Source organism: Leptodactylus fuscus, chromosome 1, assembly GCF_031893055.1.
Source record: "Leptodactylus fuscus isolate aLepFus1 chromosome 1, aLepFus1.hap2, whole genome shotgun sequence".
Lineage (NCBI taxonomy): Eukaryota > Metazoa > Chordata > Amphibia > Anura > Leptodactylidae > Leptodactylus > Leptodactylus fuscus.
Genome location: NC_134265.1, coordinates 244,197,758 through 244,216,469, shown reverse-complemented (window position 1 = coordinate 244,216,469; position 18,712 = coordinate 244,197,758). Strand labels below are relative to the sequence as shown.

The window sequence follows — 18,712 nt, the reverse complement described above, 5'->3', positions numbered from 1 at the left end:
CCGACACTTACGAGGTCCTACAAAGGGAAGCTGTCCACTTCCAACCCAAAGGCAGAGTACTAATATGCGGAGACCTGAATGCAAGGACAGGCACAGAGATAGACTACCTGCCCCCTGACGACAACCCACATACGCACGGTAGTGAGATCCACCACCCAGAACCCACACAGACAAGAAGAAACAGCCAAGACAAAATTGTCAACAAGAGTGGGAGACAACTGCTGAACATGTGCCGAAGCCTAGGACTGTACATAATAAACGGACGTACCACAGGCGATCCCAGAGGACGCTTCACACTAAACTCTCAAGTGGGCAACAGCGTGGTGGACTATGCCATTACAGACGCAGACCTGTCAGACATTGAAGACTTCACAATCGCACCTGACTCCCATCTATCAGACCACAACCAGATCCTACTATACATGAGAACCAGGAACAAAACACCCACACATGAGCCCCAACAGTCCGGTCTCTACAACCTACCAAGACATTTCAAATGGGCCAACCACCAGGCCATAGAATATACCAACGCAACCAACCGACCCGAAATCAAGACACTGCTCACAAACTTCCATACAAACACCTATCAGCCAGACCAACAGGGAGTCACCAGAGCTGTGAAGGATCTCAAGTACATCCTACAGACCACAGCAGAACTAGCAGGCCTGAAACCAACCAAACCAATAAGACAAACCAACAAACAGTCCCACAAATGGTTCGACAGCGACTGCAGAGCACTACGCCATACCCTAAGAACAGCCTCCAACCAAAAACACAGGGACCCCAACAACAAGGAGGTGAGGGAAGCCTACAACAATCTATGCAAGCAATACAAGGGCACCCTCAGAGAGAAGAAACAGAGATACCTCTCCCACAAAATAGAACAACTAGAGGACTCCCTCCAGGACAGCTCATTCTGGGAGACCTGGCACCACATGGGCACAAAGCCCAAGAAAAACTCTCTCCACATCCAAAATGGCAATATCTGGCTCAAATACTTCAGAGGTCTCTACAAAAACATCCCAGAAGAAGACCTAACTCCGGAACAGCAACAGATAATCACCAAACTGAGGGACATGGAGAAAGTCATCAAAGACTTCCAGAACCCTCTGGACTCGCCAATCACCATAAAAGATATACAGGAAAGAATTGCCCTGCTGAAATGCAAAAAGGCCAGTGGCCCTGACGGCATCCTACCAGAGATGATCAAATACAGCCCTCCAGCAATACACGTGGCACTGGCAAAGCTATTCACCCGCGTGCTCAATGCTGGACACTTCCCCGAAGACTGGAACAAAGGGCTCATAACCCCCATCTACAAGAATGGGGACCAATATGACCCCAACAACTACAGAGGGATCTGCGTCAGCAGCACGCTGGGGAAACTGTTCAACAGCATCATCAATAACAGAATCCTCACCTTCCTCACACAACACGGGGTCCTCAGCAAGAGCCAAGCAGGGTTCATGCCAAACCACCGCACCACAGACCATATCTACACCCTGCACAGCCTCATCAAGACGCACGTCCACAACACCAGAAGAGGCAAGATATTCGCCTGCTTCGTGGACTTTAAGAAGGCGTTTGATTCAGTATGGCACCCAGGCCTACTTCTAAAACTCCTAGAGAGTGGAATAGGAGGAAGAACGTACGACGTCATCAAGAGCTCCTACACCGGAAACCAGTGCAGTGTGAAGGTGAATGGGAAAAGGACCGCATACTTCCAACAGGCCCGAGGGGTCAGACAAGGCTGTAGCCTGAGCCCAACGCTCTTCAACATCTATATCAATGAACTGGCTACAGCCCTGGAGGCCTCATCAACCCCAGGCCTCACCCTGAACAATCGAGAGGTGAAGTTCCTGCTGTATGCCGATGACCTCCTACTCCTGGCCCCCACCGAGAAAGACCTCCAAGAAAGCCTGTCAGTGCTGGAAAAATTCAGCACCACATGGGCCCTACCCATCAACCAGAAGAAGACCAAAATCATGGTATTTCAGAAGAAGGGCCAAAACAAAGCCTCCACCACCCCACAATTCACACTGAATGGCTCCACACTGGAGAAAACCAACAGCTACACCTACCTGGGGCTGGAGCTCAGCCAATCAGGAAGCTTCAAAGCAGCAATAGAAACCCTGAAAGCAAAAGCCTGCAGAACCTTCTACGCCATCAGAAGACAACTGTACCACCTCAAACCACCGGTGAGGGTCTGGCTGAAGATATTTGACGCAGTCATCTCCCCGATCCTTCTCTATGGCAGTGAGGTTTGGGGCCCAGCCACCTACCCAGACCAGTTAAAGTGGGATTCCAGCCCAACAGAGAATTTCCACCTGGAGTTCTGCAAATACCTGCTCCATGTCCATCGCAACACCACCAACATAGCCTGCAGGGCAGAGCTAGGCAGACTCCCCCTATGGCTCACCATACAGAAGAGGGCGCTAGCTTTCCAGGCACACATCCAGGTGAGCAAGTCCGACTCCTACCACCACCAAGCATGGCTAAGCCACCTGAGCAAACCAGACATTCAACAACCAAACAACAGCCAACCACCAAACCAAAAACACCAACAGATGATAACCAAGGCCGAAATAAAGGCGACCACAGAGGCAAATAGAGAGCGGTACATTGAAGAATGGAAAAACGAAATAAATAACTCCAAGAAACTCACCGTGTACCAATCCCTACAAAGGGACTACACCATGGCCACCTACCTGGAGAGAATACGAAACCCCAAGCACAGACAGACCCTGAGCCGGTACAGACTGAGCGCCCACAACCTAGAGATAGAGACGGGGCGATACAGGCAGACGTACAAGCCACGGGAGAAGAGACTGTGCCAGCACTGTGACCAGGGGGCCCTAGAAGACGAGACCCACTTCCTGTTACACTGCACCAAATACTCAGCTGTGAGGGCCGTCTACTACCAAAGACTCTCTGCCCACATCCCAGACTTCATATCTGCAGACGAGAAGAGGAAACTCTACATCCTACTGGGAGAAGAAGAGGCCACTGAGGAGATCGCTGCCCAATACGTGTCCAGCTGTCACCAAACAAGAGGAAGATGAGACTCCATGGACTGTTATACTTATCCCAAAACACCCCACCCCCCCATATAGCAGTCACCAACGAAGAGGAAGACGAGACTCCACGGACTGTTATACCCCAAACCAACCGCCCCGCCCCACCCCACCTCCAACCCCCCCATATAGCAGCCACCAACGAAGAGGAAGATGAGACTCCATGGACTGTTATAACCCAACCCCCCCCCCCCCCCCCCCGCCCACTTTACTAGCTTTGGCAATGCCAAATAACTATTCGGACGTGCCAATAAAGCATTTTTGATTTGATTTGAACTGAACTTGAATTGTTTTGTAAAGAGGAATGGTCCAAAATCCCTTCATCCAGGATCCAGGAACTGATTAAAAGCTACGGGAAGCGACTAGAGGCTGTTATCTTTGCAAAAGGAGGATTTACTAAATATTAATATCACTTTTCTGTTGAGGTGCCCATACTTTTGCACCGGTCAAATTTTGGTTCAATGCATATTGCACATTTTCTGTTAGTACAATAAACCTCATTTCAATCCTGAAATATTACTGTGTCCATCAGTTATTAGATATATCAAACTGAAATGGCTGTTGCAAACACCAAAATATTTAGAACTAAAAATGATTAAGATTAATAGGGGTGCCCAAACTTTTTCATAGGACTGTATCATTATGATAGACACCATGATAGTACTTAAGGGTTAATATTTAATTTCGATAAACATGACAGTCATGCTATCATACAGTAATAGGCCAGTCATGAAATATTTGCTCAAGGTTTTGGTCAGGTGGTTTTCCCTTAGTATTATAATTAGAGGGAACAATATACAAATACTTACTGTGTCACTATAGACGCAGCTGCTTCTTAGGGAAGTCTGGTAGTTTCTGAAGCTGATAGACTTTGGAAAAAGTGTGAATAGACTGTAAGCAAAATAGTAATTTACATGTGATTATGACTAACAGTAATTTCCCCTTTAATCTCTGCTAGTCTTTATGTAATATTAGTTATATTCAATATGTAGACATTTATCGTTTGATTTTGACTTCTGCTTTCCTTTGCTTTGTGTCTTTTGTATTTTTTTTATTTGATGTCCCATTTTCTTTATTACATTTTTAAAATTGAAAGCAAGTGACATGTATAATTGAAAATCAACTTCTATTGCATAGTTCCAGAAAAAAACAAATGCAAGGAATATACAATTCAGAGGCATAATTTAGTGCAAAATTTAGAATGGGGACCCTTCTTACCTTGTTCCAAGTAGAATAGCTTTATTTTATTTTCTGTAGCAGAGAAACCTTTGGCTCTGGGGCCTCTGGGCCTGATAGCTGCATCCACACCCCTGATACAAATGTTATGTTACCTATTCCCATATAAAGAAGTTGCAAGTTTACTGATAGTCAGATACGTTTGGTGCAAATTTGCTCATGAATCTGTGATCTTTTCTTTGGTCGTAGGAAAAATAAATGGCCAGCAAAATAAAGAGAAAGGATGTTTTTTCAATTTACATTGATATCATAGCAAGATGACATAGACTCATAAATAGCTATAAATAGTTGGTTGCAACTTCTCCACTAATCGAGGAGAACTTGATGTATTGGCCTCTTTGGTTTTTATACTAAATGGTGCCTGGTGAAATGGTTTGTAGGAAAAAATAAGGCCTTAAGGCCTGGTTTACACCGGTCTCCGCTTTGCAGGTTTCCGTTTCCTGCCCGAGAAACTGGACAGGAGACGGAAACCGGCAGGCAGTTTTCAAACCCATTCATTTGAATGGACTTGCAAAGTATCCGCCCATGAGCACCCATGAGCGTCTTCTGTCTGGTCTCCGTGGCAAAACAGTTTTTTTTAACTGGACACAAAGTCGGACATGCAGAAGTTTGTGTTCGGTTAAAACAAAACGGTTTGGTGGCGGAGACCAGAAGACGCTCACTGGCGCTCACGGGCGGACAGTGAATGCCAGGTTTCTGTCTCCTGTCGGCAGCAGACCAAGACTTACAAAGCGGAGACCGGGTGCTGGTGTGAACCCACCCTCAGGCTGTATTGTAGTATACTAGGTAATGTGTCTAGTTGGGACTGGTATGCTATCAGAAAAGAGCCAAAAAGACAACAGCCCAATTTTCTAGGCATTACCATGATCATAACAAATAGTTTGATTGTTCACAACAAGTTAGAGTTAAGAACAGTTGAAATATGACATAATAGGGGGAGTGATCAATTCCTCTACTCCAGTTTTGAAGTGTATAGTAATGATATTGTTGCATGCATTTGGATAAGGACCTCTCACTTTTCTGGTATGAGTTATAATGCAAATCTACGCTGGTTGCTAACTGATATAGATCTCCACCTGAGCTATGAATCAACCAGAATCGCTTCATAAATCAGTCATGCCCTGCAGAAGTCAGGGTCTTTACTAAGACTGGCATAATAAAATCTGCCCCACTATGTTTTGTTAGTGCCATAGTCTCTTCAACCTTGTGATTGGTGAGGGCCAATTAGATTGGATTTCCCTGATCAATAAATTATGATATTTACTAATTATACAAACCTATAAGCTATTATGGTAAGAAAAAGATGCACAAGTTTAATGAACTTTTACAAAGAAAGACAGATTTATCAACATTTGCACATAGAGAAAGCTGATCTTGATTAGTAGCCCCCACTTGGGGAAAAAAAGTATCTTTCTGAATCTATGTTATGTTATAAGTAAGTATAATGGTAGCCATTGTTGTCTTGGAGTGCATAGGGCTCCTCGGGAGGATTAATTCTAGATGCCCACTGTACAGATAAATGCAAATATTACCTAGAAACTGAGTAGTTTGTTAAATATTCAACCCAGTATATTACAGTCCTATGAAAAAGTTTGGGCACCCCTATTAATCTTAATCATTTTTAGTTCTAAATATTTTGGTGTTTGCAACAGCCATTTCAGTTTGATATATCTAATAACTGATGGACACAGTAATATTTCAGGATTGAAATGAGGTTTATTGTACTAACAGAAAATGCGCAATATGCATTAAACCAAAATTTGACTAGTGCAAAAGTATGGGCACCCTTATCATTTTATTGATTTGAATACTCCTAACTACTTTTTACTGACTTACTGAAGCACAAAATTGGTTTTGTAACCTCAGTGAGCTTTGAACTTCATAGCCAGGTGTATCCAATCATGAGAAAAGGTATTTAAGGTGGCCAATTGCAAGTTGTTCTACTATTTGAATCTCCTCTGAAGAGTGGCATCATGGGCTACTCAAAACAACTCTCAAATGATCTGAAAACAAAGATTGTTCAACATAGTTGTTCAGCGGAAGGATACAAAAAGCTGTCTCAGAGATTTAACCTGTCAGTTTCCACTGTGAGGAACATAGTAAGGAAATGGAAGACCACAGGGACAGTTCTTGTTAAGCCCAGAAGTGGCAGGCCAAGAAAAATATCAGAAAGGCAGAGAAGAAGAATGGTGAGAACAGTCAAGGACAATCCACAGACCACCTCCAAAGAGCTGCAGCATCATCTTGCTGCAGATGGTGTCACTGTGCATCGGTCAACTATACAGCGCACTTTGCACAAATAGAAGCTGTATGGGAGAGTGATGAGAAAGAAGCCGTTTCTGCACGTACGCCACAAATAGAGTTGCCTGAGGTATGAAAAAGCACATTTGGACAAGGCAGCTTCATTTTGGAAACAAAAATTGAGTTGTTTGGTTATAAAAAAAGGCGTTATGCATGGCTTCCAAAAAGAAACAGCATTCCAAGAAAAACACTTGCTACCCACTGTAAAATTTGGTGGAGGTTCCATCATGCTTTGGGGCTGTGTGGCCAATGCCGGCATCGGGAATCTTGTTAAAGTTGAGGGTCGCATGGATTCCACTCAGTATCAGCAGATTCTTGAGAATAATGTTCAAGAATCAGTGACGAAGTTGAAGTTACGCCGGGGATGGATATTTCAGCAAGACAATGATCCAAAACACCGCTCCAAATCCTCAGGCATTCATGCAGAGGAACAATTACAATGTTCTGGAATGGCCATCCCAGTCCCCAGACCTGAATATCATTGAACATCTGTGGGATGATTTGAAGCGGGCTGTCCATGCTCGGCGACCATCTAACTTAACTGAACTTGAATTGTTTGTCCAAAATACCTTTATCCAGGATCCAGGAACTGATTAAAAGCTACAGGAAGCGACTAGAGGCTGTTATCTTTGCAAAAGGAGGATGTACTAAATATTAATGTCACTTTTCTGTTGAGGTGCCCATACTTTTGCACCGGTCAAATTTTTTTTTAATGCATATTGCGCATTTTCTGTTAGTACAATAAACCTCATTTCAATCCTGAAATATTACTGTGTCCATCAGTTATTAGATATATCAAACTGAAATGACTGTTGCAAATACCAAAATATTTAGAACTAAAAATGATTAAGATTAATAGGGGTGCCCAAACTTTTTCATAGGACTGTATGTGGAACATAGGCTGTCTGAGATGCTGTACACTGCCTGACCAGCCTTCCAAATAGAACCCTAGTTGACCATATGGAGTGCAGAACAACATACAATAGTAAGGTTTCACCAATGTCCACATAATGTGTATGGCCACCTTTAAATGCTCTCAAGGTGAGGTATCAGATAAGAAAGCTCACTTTTCAAATAAAGATTTTTTTTTAAAAGCAAAAAAGATGTAGTAACATACTGTATTTGATGATACAAAGACAAACACTTTGTGTGCTGGTCTTAATTCCTCTGTATATTGTTTCCAAATTTGGCAGAGTTATTAAGAGGCTCTGGCTTATGCCCTGTTCACATCAGCGTTTGGATTCTGTCCGGGGGAGTCCCCCCCGAACGTAATACCAAGCGCAAGTGCAAAGCGCTGTGCTGTAAAAGCACACTGACCCCATAGAAAGGAACTCAACATGTTCTGAAACGCGTAGCTGTGTTATACTTTTACATCTGCTTCAACTCCCAGCGGTTATCATTATTTTATGGATAAAGAATAAAAGTTAGATTTTATCTACACATCGCCTGGTTGACGCTGGACTGCACTTTTTTTCATTTGAGAATGATAATTTGTCCCCTATTTTTCTATACCCATTCATTTTGTAAGTACTATTAAAGCCTCCACCTTGTCTTCATCGTCTAGTCTTCTTTTCTAGGTTTGTAACTGACTTGGAGTAAATTAACATGGAAAAAAATTCTGGTTCCGAATCTCCTTTACTATTCATTAAAGGATCAAAGCACATCACTAGGTAAGACTTGTACCCATAGAAGATGCACATGTTATTTTCTCATGCAGTATCAATTCCTCGTGGTTTTCTAAATCACTGCTTTCTGTCATTCATTCTGCTTAAATCAGTAGATTAAATCGTCTACGTATCAGCATAGGCAGCGTCATCGCGCCACCTATGCTGGTATGTAGACTAGAGATGAGCGAGTACTGTTTGGATCAGCTGATCCGAACAGCACGCTCCATAGATATGAAGGGATGCACCTGGTACTTCCGCTTTGACGGCGGCCGGCCGCTTAACCCCCCGCGTGCTGGCTACGTCCATTCATTTCTATGCGAGCGTGCTGTTCGGATCGGCTGATCTGAACAGTACTCGCTCATCTCTAATGTAGACATCTGCCAAGAGAAGAGGATCGCGGAGGCAGCGGGAGCAGCAGCAGCGAGATCGGTAAGTATAATAACTTTTTTTTTGTTTTATAATAGGCCGCTACGGTAGCGACCTCCCTGGACCTGATTACTGCCGCCCCCGCTTCCCCTTGTACTATAGACCGTGGAGGCCGGCAGTGAATCCCACTGCGATCCCACTGCCACTATTATTATACTTGGGGGTCTTTTCAGACCTTCGAGTATAATAATCGGAGCCCCAGGGTAGGTGAGGGAACATAATAAACAATGTTACTTACCTCACTGGGATCCGATGTTAATCTTAGCTGGCTGCGGGCCCATATGGTAATGCCCAGATGTCACGTGGTCTGGTATATTACCATATAGGCCCAAAGCCTGTGCTAGCAGTACCATATAGGCCCGAAGCCTGCTAGGATTAAAGAGGACCTTTCATGGGTTTGGGCAAAGGCAGTTCTATATACCGCTGGAAAGCCGACAGTGCGCTGAATTCAGCGCACTGTCGGCTTTCCAGCGGTATACAGAACTGCCTTTGCCCAAACCCATGAAAGGTCCTCTTTAACATCGGATCCCGGAGAGGTGAGTAACAGTGTTTATTATGTTCTCTCATCTCCCCTGGGGCTCCGATTATTATACTCGGGGGTCTGAAAAGACCCCTGAGTATAATAATAGAGCTTGAAGGGTCCACTGTGGCCGCAAAATAGCACTGCTTATACGATCCCGGCTCCCATTGAAATCAATGGGAGCGTATACGGCCCGCAAAATCTCACGCGGCATATACGTGCCACATCACGCGGCACTTTACTCCGTGTGAACTCACCCTAACACTTTTTGCATATGAAGCATACATTCTTAAGTACAAAGAATATACCGCACAAATAAAAAGAAACTCTAACAGAAACCTACAGACTAGACCTTACAAAGCCATATCAACAAAAATAAAAACTTGTCAATTGACAATAATGTAATGACAAATCTCTTGATAGTGGTGTGAGCTTGTGTAAATAAAAGGCTATTTACAATGCAAAGAAGTTGCCATGGTTTATACTTTGCATAGGTTCCAGGTAACAAACACAAAATATCTTCCAAGGTAAATCCATAGCACTCATTTGGGTGTGGAATAATGTAAATAACCACGGCTGGAGTTTATCAGGCAAGCAAAATGATTGGAGTTTACTTGAGGTAGAGAACATTTATGTTTGCACATCCCATACACTTTCCTACAGATTGTGGTTCTCCTGTACTATGTGATTTAGGTGCAACTTGCTGCACTGAAACCTATGAGAAGGTCAAATGAAATCTCATGGTACTGTATAGCTGAATAGCAAATAGCACACTTGGCAGTCATTTACAGATGGATACTTTTTGTGTTTTTTGTTGTGGATTCCATTGCATGTTTTACTTTTTTGGTGGCATCTGTGTTATATACAGACATTTTGTTTTGACAAATGGGGCGTGCTGCGGATTTGAAAATTAGATTTATTTTATTGAATGTGAATGTAATTTTGTGAAATTCTGTTTACAAGCACTTACATATTTAGGGAGCATTCACACTACATCTACACTAAAAATCTGCAACATATGGGGGCGTTCACACTACCATCATTGTCCGACAGGTAGTGTCCGCTCCTAGTGTCCGTTCAAAATCTCGCACTGACATTAGCAGCGGACACTAGCTGTGTCCGTGACACTTTTCATTCATTTAAATGGAGATCGGGTGCGTTCTTTTGCACTCTGTGCCTGTCCTTAACTGTCCGTTTGTAAAGATGTCCGACTTTTCAAGCAGACAGCAAAACCCGACATGTAGTTTTTTTCTTGTCCGCTTGAAAAGTCGGACATCTTTACAAACGGACAGTTAAGGACAGGCACGGACTGTAAAAGAACGCACCCGATCTCCATTTAAATGAATGAAAAGTGTCACGGACACAGCTAGTGTCCGCTGCTAATGTCTGTGCGAGAATTTGAACGGACACTAGGAGCGGACACTACCTGTCGGACAATGATGGTAGTGTGAACGCCCCCATATGTTGCAGATTTTTAGTGTAGATTCTGCAACAAAAATCAAAATGTAACATGTATTGTCCAGGCATACATAGATATCAAAGTTCTGAAGACCATATTTTTTTAAAAGTATTTACACGAAACAACTGGCGTATATACATTGATAGTTATTCCCTGTACAGAGATGAGTGAATGATAAAAATCCCTGTCTGCAGGCACCACTAGTTGGAGTTCAGTGCCCAGAAATGAATACAGCTGACATTGAATTCAATGAAAGCTGTAAAATTCTCTTTGCACTGTTCTCCCCCCAGTGGCAGTTAATGGAAAATGCAGTTTATTAGTTTCAGGAAGCAGAAGTTGCTCACAGTGGACTCCAGAGGTGTAGCTATAAGGGGTCCAGTGGACAGTGATAGTCGTCGCTATTAGACCCTGGACCCAGAAGGGGCCCAAAAACTCACTTTGCTTCATAGAATATATCACTATGCACTGTGCACCGTCTCAGTCCACCACATTGCCTGGGTCCTGAGGAGCCCCCTGGACCCAGTGCTGGTGGTGGGTCACAGAAGGATACTGTCCGTGATGAGCTCCATACTGGAGAACAAGTTCCATCCCATGTAAGAGACTGTGACCGCACTGGGCAGTACTGTCAGTGACTGATTGCTTCACCCCAAGTGTGAGAAGGAGCGCTATCAGAGATCCTTCCTCCCAACCAAGGTCAGGTAGTATAATCAACATCAGGCTAAGCGGAGATCACTCTGCACAGAGAATTAAATGATCCAGAGTCTTTCTTTTTCTTCTTAGTTGCTATGACTCCTAATATCTTTTTCTATCTGCTATGAGCTTGTATGTGTTCTTTCTTGTAATATATTACTGTATTATCAATGCTGCTGTAACACACTGAATTTCCCCATGGTGGGACTATTAAAGGATTATCTTATCTTATGGCAACATGGTCTTACTGCTAAATATATACGCAAGTAATAAAACTTTCCAAATACACAGATGACAGATTTGTTAGCTCACAGTCCAGTAATTTTTAGCAAATTAGATTCATAAATTTATATACTTAAAGGAAGTCTACTGCCACAAATATAGTTTCTGAACAACTCATATGCTGTTAGGGGTTTAAGTGGTACAGGTAACATACATTTTTTGTGTCAAAGTACAATCTGCTGATAAAATCAAGTTTTATTTGTATGCAGATGAGCTGTTCAGTTCACTTCGGACGTGGCTATATCTGTCAGAGCACAAATTTTGTTCTGTGGTTGGCGACTACAGGTCAAAATGCAGTGGCGGATCCAGGGTTTGCGGGGCCCTGGGCAATTGACTTTGGCGGGGCCCTACGCGCAGTGCGCCGCAGCAAATTAGGCCCCGCCCACTTTTATGTTGACTCCGCCCATTCTCATTCATTTTTCATGTGATTCCACACAGTATAATCCTCCTACAGTCACCCGTAAATTATATGTCCCCCCTCCATCTCTTCCCCATTTTCATATACACCCTTCATCTACCCCTAGTTTCATGTCCCCCTCCCTCTATCTCTGTCCCCAGTTTCATGCCATTCTCCACCTTTATCTGCCCACAGTTTCATGTCCCCCCCATCTCTGCCCCAGTGTCATGCCGTTCTCCCCCCTTCATCTGCCCCAATGTCATGCCATTCTCCCCCCCTTCATCTGCCCCAGTGTCATGCCATTCTCCCCCCCTTCATCTGCCCCAGTGTCATGCCATTCTCCCCCCCTTCATCTGCCCCAGTGTCATGCCATCCCCCCCTTCATCTGCCCCAGTATCATGCCATTCTCCCCCCTTCATCTGCCTCAGTGTCATGCCATTCTCCCCCCCTTCATTTGCCCCAGTGTCATGCCGTTCTCTCCCCTTTCATTTGCCCCAGTGTCATGCCGTTCTCGCCCCTTCATCTGCCCCAGTGTCATGCTGTTCTCCCCCCTCCATCCACCCCAGTGTCATGCTATTCTCCCCCCTTCATCTGCCTCAGTGTCATGCCGTTCTCCCCCCCCTTCATTTGCCGCAGTGTCATGCCGTTCTCCCCTGCTTCATCTGCCCCAGTGTCATGCTGTTCTCTCCCCCTTCATTTGCCCCAGTGTCATGCCGTTCTCGCCCCTTCATCTGCCCCAGTGTCATGCTGTACTCCCCTCTCCATCCACCCCAGTGTCATGCTATTCTCCCCCCTTCATCTGCCTCAGTGTCATGCCGTTCTCCCCCCCCTTCATTTGCCACAGTGTCATGCTGTTCTCTCCCCCTACATCTGCCCCATTGTCATGCCGTTCTCCCCCCTCCATCTGCCCCAGTGTCATGCCGTTCTCCCCCCTTCATCTGCCCCAGTGTCATGCTGTTCTCCCCCCCTCCATCTGCCCCAGTGTCGTGCTGTTCTCCCCCCCTCCATCTGCCCCAGTGTCATGCCGTTCTCCCCCCTCCATCTTCCCCATTGTCATGCCATTCTCCCCCCCTCCATCTGCCCCAGTGTCATGCCGTTCTCCCCCCCTCCATCTGCCCCAGTGTCATGCTGTTCTCTCCCCCTCCATCTGCCCCAGTGTCATGCCGTTCTCCCCCTCCATCTGCCCCAGTGTCATGCTGTTCTCCCCCTCCATCTGCCCCAGTGTCATGCCGTTCTCCCCCTCCATCTGCCCCAGTGTCATGCCGTTCCCCCCCTCCATCTGCCCCAGTGTCATGCCGTTCTCCCCCTCATCTGCCCCAGTGTCATGCTGTTCTCCCCCCCTCCATCTGCCCCAGTGTCATGCCGTTCTCCCCCCTCCATCTGCCCCAGTGTCATGCTGTTCTCTCCCCCTCTATCTGTCCCAGTGTCATGCCGTTCTCCCCCCTCCATCTGCCCCAGTGTCATGCTGTTCCCCCCTCCCCTTCATTTGCCCCCCAGTTTCTTTGGGCCCCCTCCATCTTTGTCCCCAGTTTCATGCCGTTCTCTCCCCACCACCTTCATGTTCTCCAGTGTCATGCTGTTCCCCCCTCCCCTTCATTTGCCCCCCAGTTTCATGGGCCCCCTTCATTATGTTCCACCTTAATATTTAATACAAAACAAACACTTACACTCACCTTCTATCACTCACCTTCCAACGTTCCCCCGACGCTCCTCTCTCTCACTCCAGTGCAGTCACATACGCGATGCAGGAGCTGCGGCCCGGCTTGCGTGTATAAGCGTGATGTGATGACGTCATCGCGCCTACACAAGCAAGCCGGGCCGGAGATTTAAAGCAGGAGCTGAGCTCACAGCTCCTGCTTTAATCGCGTATGTATTCCAGCTCATCGGCGGACGGATGCCGATGAGCTGAAATCGTGACAGGCAAGTGCCGGGGGCCCCCAGAGGCTCTGTGGGCCCCGGCACTTGCCCGACTATGCCGAGGCTGACGGGACCATTTTGTTAGGGCCGGGCCGCGGGGCCCCGCTAAGCGCGGGGCCCCGGGCGGTTGCCCGGCTCACCCGGCCCTGGATCCGCCCCTGTCAAATTGAGTGCTCTGGCGCATAAGGTCATGGCTTCCATCATAAATTTGAGTAATGACGATAGCTTTATATTTTTTCTGGATCACATAAACAAATGCGTTAAAATTTTTTCAAGCTAACCACTCAAAATTATGGTGAAAAATTACCTTTTACCAGAATAACCCACAAAGAAGAGACTGAATACACAGAATATACTGGAATTGGAAATCCTAATAATAGAGAACTCTGGTCTAGTAGTGGTGTACAGAAAGAGGGGGTCTGTAAGCTGCACCTACACTTGGTACATTGGTATCAATCTTATTGCGTATATATGTTGCATGATTAACTACTATACGGTGTACATAGGAATATTAACCTCATTATGTAAAACATGTGATATGTCATATACTGGAAAGTTTTTTTATTTTCATGTTATATATATAAACATGATATTTTTTTGCATTTCAGAGGTCAGCTTGATTCCCTTCTGAAGTCATACAACTGTTACTTCAAGGATAAAAAGAACCTGCAAATAACATATCACCAGGTAAATAAATAGATTTAATACTTATTTATTAATTTGAGATGCAATTGAATAGTTCAACTGCATGGTCATAGCAATAAATAGTTATAAAGGTGTAATAAATAATACATTGCTGACATGTATGTAGTTCATATTGTTTGCCAGTGCCAACCAGTTTTGCATCATTGTTGCCTTGTGTATATGGGGGATGTACACAACGCTGATTTTAATATGGTTGAACTACGTTCCCCCTGGATCCATTTGCCCAGAGAGAGACTATTTGTTGTGTATAGTGAGCATATAGCTAAATTACATTTCCTCTGAATTTACTTGGATGCCAAGGCAAGGAGAGAGATGAGTTTTCATAGAGTTTTGTTTTCCTTGCCACTGGTAGATTGGCTCATGCAATTTAATGTGTGTGAAGGACTGAATTTTCATGTAATTTTATATACAGCAGGTATAGCAGTATGAGCTTGGCGCTATTAGAGTGCCACTACATTTTTCTTTGTTTGTATTTCTATTACAGTGATGGCAATATAGTTCATATTGTTTTGCATCTCTGACCATTGTGTAGAGCCAGTGCACTACAATGCCCAGCCTGTATAAAGGTTTTGTTTTATCAGTGTTGCCCAAGGAGAAGCAGGACCAGACATTATAGCATTAAAAGGGCTTTCCCATCTCACTGTTTCAGCAGTTTGCCTGCTGTCTCTTCTCACTTCCTGTATTCCCCCCCCCCCAGCTTGCTGAACAGGACTCTATGAAGTATCACAATACTTATGCAGATCAGATAATATGCACATGATTGTAGAGAATGGACTCAATGTTATCTGTGTGTTTACATAGAGAGATAACAGACTTGCTTTATCAGCAAACTGCAATTAGCTGAACTTGATTGTCCCGCTGGCAGAGCAATGAGCAACTCACTTGTCCTATCACACAGGTCTGTGGTTATGGAAAGACTGTGTAAACAATAGGACGAATACGTTCACATAACAGTTAAACAATGCAGCATTTCTAAAGCAATTATATTTATAAGTCTTCAATTTACATAAGCTACCAGTATAGATAGGATCCATGACATGACATGGGGCAGATCAATGCAAAACAAAAACAAAGACACCGAGCACTCAAAGTGTGTTAACCCTTATGGGGGGAGAATAAAGCTTGTCTTATGGAAAGTAAATGACCAAAAATAACCTCTCACCTGAGGGGGTTGTGGAGTTATCACAACACCTGAAATCTGTATATACAGGATGGATGGACCGGGTGAGAGTGGCAGCGGTTCCGTGGGAGACACCGGAGGACCGGGAAAGGCACAAGGAATGAATGTAGTCAGGGATCCGCGCTCAAAGGTCATATGGAGAAATAATCGGTTCGAAAACCATTCGGTGAAACGGAAGGTTTTTATTGTAGATAAAAAACAGTAGGCACAACGCGTTTCGGATTACAAGAATCCTTTCTCAAGTGCAAGAAATCACTGTATAATAAAACAAACAGAAACAAGAATACATATAAAAAGAATCAAAAAAGAAGGGTATCCCTAATAAATAGGGCGTACTCTAGCATCATGCCCCTTTGGAATAAAACAGCCTAAAAAAGCCTAAAACTAAAATGGTATTAAGAAACAAACAATAAAATAAATTTGGCATAACCGTTGTGTATACAAGGATATGTTGGTGGTTCACAATGAGGAATTCAAATTTGTGGAATATGCAGCCTGTTATAGAATAGCTATGTCATGGGTCAAAATACATTAATTCGTCCCAATTAATAGCATATTGGTTCAAGATGGAAACCTTGATTGACTCTATAGTGTGCTCCAAATAGATACATGTAACACAAAAGGAAAGATACATAAACATGTATTGTTTTCAAAACAAGTCAGCAAAGTATTAAGGGTTCATTTGAGAAGGGTTCCCTAACCATCAAAATAAAGTCAAAACAGATCCACAGAAAGCAGCAGTAAGATCAACATAAAGAGAGGCATAAGGGTAATGGTCCATAAATACATTTTGTGTCAAATCAAGTTGTGGCAAATATAAGCAGCTCACTTACCAGAAGCACGTCGGGCGAGATGCATGCCCGTCCGAAGGTAGTGCCGCTGCTTATGAAGACAACAGAAGCGCGCGCTCTGAAACGAGAACGCGCATGCGCACTGAGCTACACGTGGAGCACGGGCGCCAAGCTTACGGCGTCCGGATCCACGTGGTGCGCATGCGCCCGCGCCTCTATTCTAGTGTTTCTATGACTCTTAGAGTATAGTGGGATGCACGGTGACATCCGTTGCATATTATGAGCGGCTGAGGCTGACATTTTGTCTAATGGGGAGAGAGGTGAAGTCCTTAAACGGAACTGTCTGGTTCCTGAATGAAACGTATTCATTTTAATTGATGGACGGTTTGGACTAAAAAAGGGGTTATGTACATATATATATATATATATATATATATATATATATCCTACTAATATTATAAGTGTGAAAGTTTGTGTGTTTGGATGTTTGGATGTTTGTGAGTTTGGATGTTTGTTCCTCAATCACGCTAAAACGCCTGGATGGATTTGCGTGCAATTTTCCACAAACATAGTTTTCCCTTAGGATTGAGTCATAGGCTACTTTTGGTGCCACTAAACAACATGGCTTCCTAGCAGGAGACTCACAATAGCAGGACACCTAGCCCCAGCTATAGACTCACACACACTGCCTGGCATTTCCTGCCTCAACCTGCCTGCACACTCCTTACTGTCACCTCAGGAGTAGCCCTCACTCTACTCACTCACATAACACATCACATTGTCTGTATCACTACATACACAACACATCACATTGTCTGTATCACTACATACACACTCACACACACTGCCTGGCATTTCCTGCCTCAACCTGCCTGCACACTCCTTACTGTCACCTCAGGAGTAGCCCTCACTCTACTCACTCACATTTTACATATAGCTTTCCACTATATAACACATCACATTGTCTGTATCACGACATACACAATACAACACATCACATTGTCTGACACAATACAACACATCACATTGTCTGACACAATACAACACATCACATTGTCTGACACAATACAACACATCACAGTGTCTGACACAGTACAACACATCACATTGTCTGTATCACGACATACACAATACAACAAATCACATTGTCTGACACACTACAACACATCACATTGTCTGACACAATACAACACATCACATTGCTGTATCACGACATACACAGTACAACACATCACATTGTCTGACACAATACAACACATCACATTGTCTGTATCACGACATACACAATACAACACATCACATTGTCTGACACAATACAACACATCACATTGTCTGACAATACAACACATCACATTGTCTGACACAATACAACACATCACATTGTCTGTATCACGACATACACAATACAACACATCACATTGTCTGTATCACGACATACACAATACAACACATCACTTTGTCTGTATCACAACATACACAATACAACACATCACTGTCTGTATCACGACATACACAATACAACACATCACATTGTCTGTATCACGACATACACAATACAACACATCACATTGTCTGTATAACGACATACACAATACAACACATCACATTGTCTGTATAACGACATACACAATACAACACATCACATTGTCTGTATCACGACATACACAATACAACACATCACATTGTCTGTATCATGACATACACAATACAACACATCACATTGTCTGTATCACGACATACACAATACAACACATCACATTGTCTGTATCACGACATACACAATACAACACATCACATTGTCTGTATCACGACATACACAATACAACACATCACATTGTCTGTATCACGACATACACAATACAACACATCACATTGTCTGTATCACGACATACACAATACAACACATCACATTGTCTGTATCACGACATACACAATACAACACATCACATCACATTTGCTAGCCCACTAAACTTTTTAAAGCACTTTTACAGTTTCACACGTCTGTGTCCGCCCAATTCTCAAATTACCGCAGACGAAGTCGCGGGTAAAAGCTAGTATATATATATA

The 18,712-nt window shown here is 44.0% G+C and overlaps 1 protein-coding gene across 1 annotated transcript in view; it reads left to right on the top strand.

Moving 5' to 3' along the window:
• The window catches only part of RASSF6 (Ras association domain family member 6), an 86,786-nt gene that overhangs the window by 4,821 nt on the left and 63,253 nt on the right, over window positions 1-18,712 (top strand). Inside the window, exons 2-3 of the mRNA XM_075285283.1 lie at window positions 8,189-8,281; window positions 14,578-14,656. Of these exons, the coding sequence (XP_075141384.1) occupies window positions 8,217-8,281; window positions 14,578-14,656 (144 nt within the window). The 5' untranslated portion in view covers window positions 8,189-8,216. The remainder of the gene's footprint in view (window positions 1-8,188; window positions 8,282-14,577; window positions 14,657-18,712) is intronic.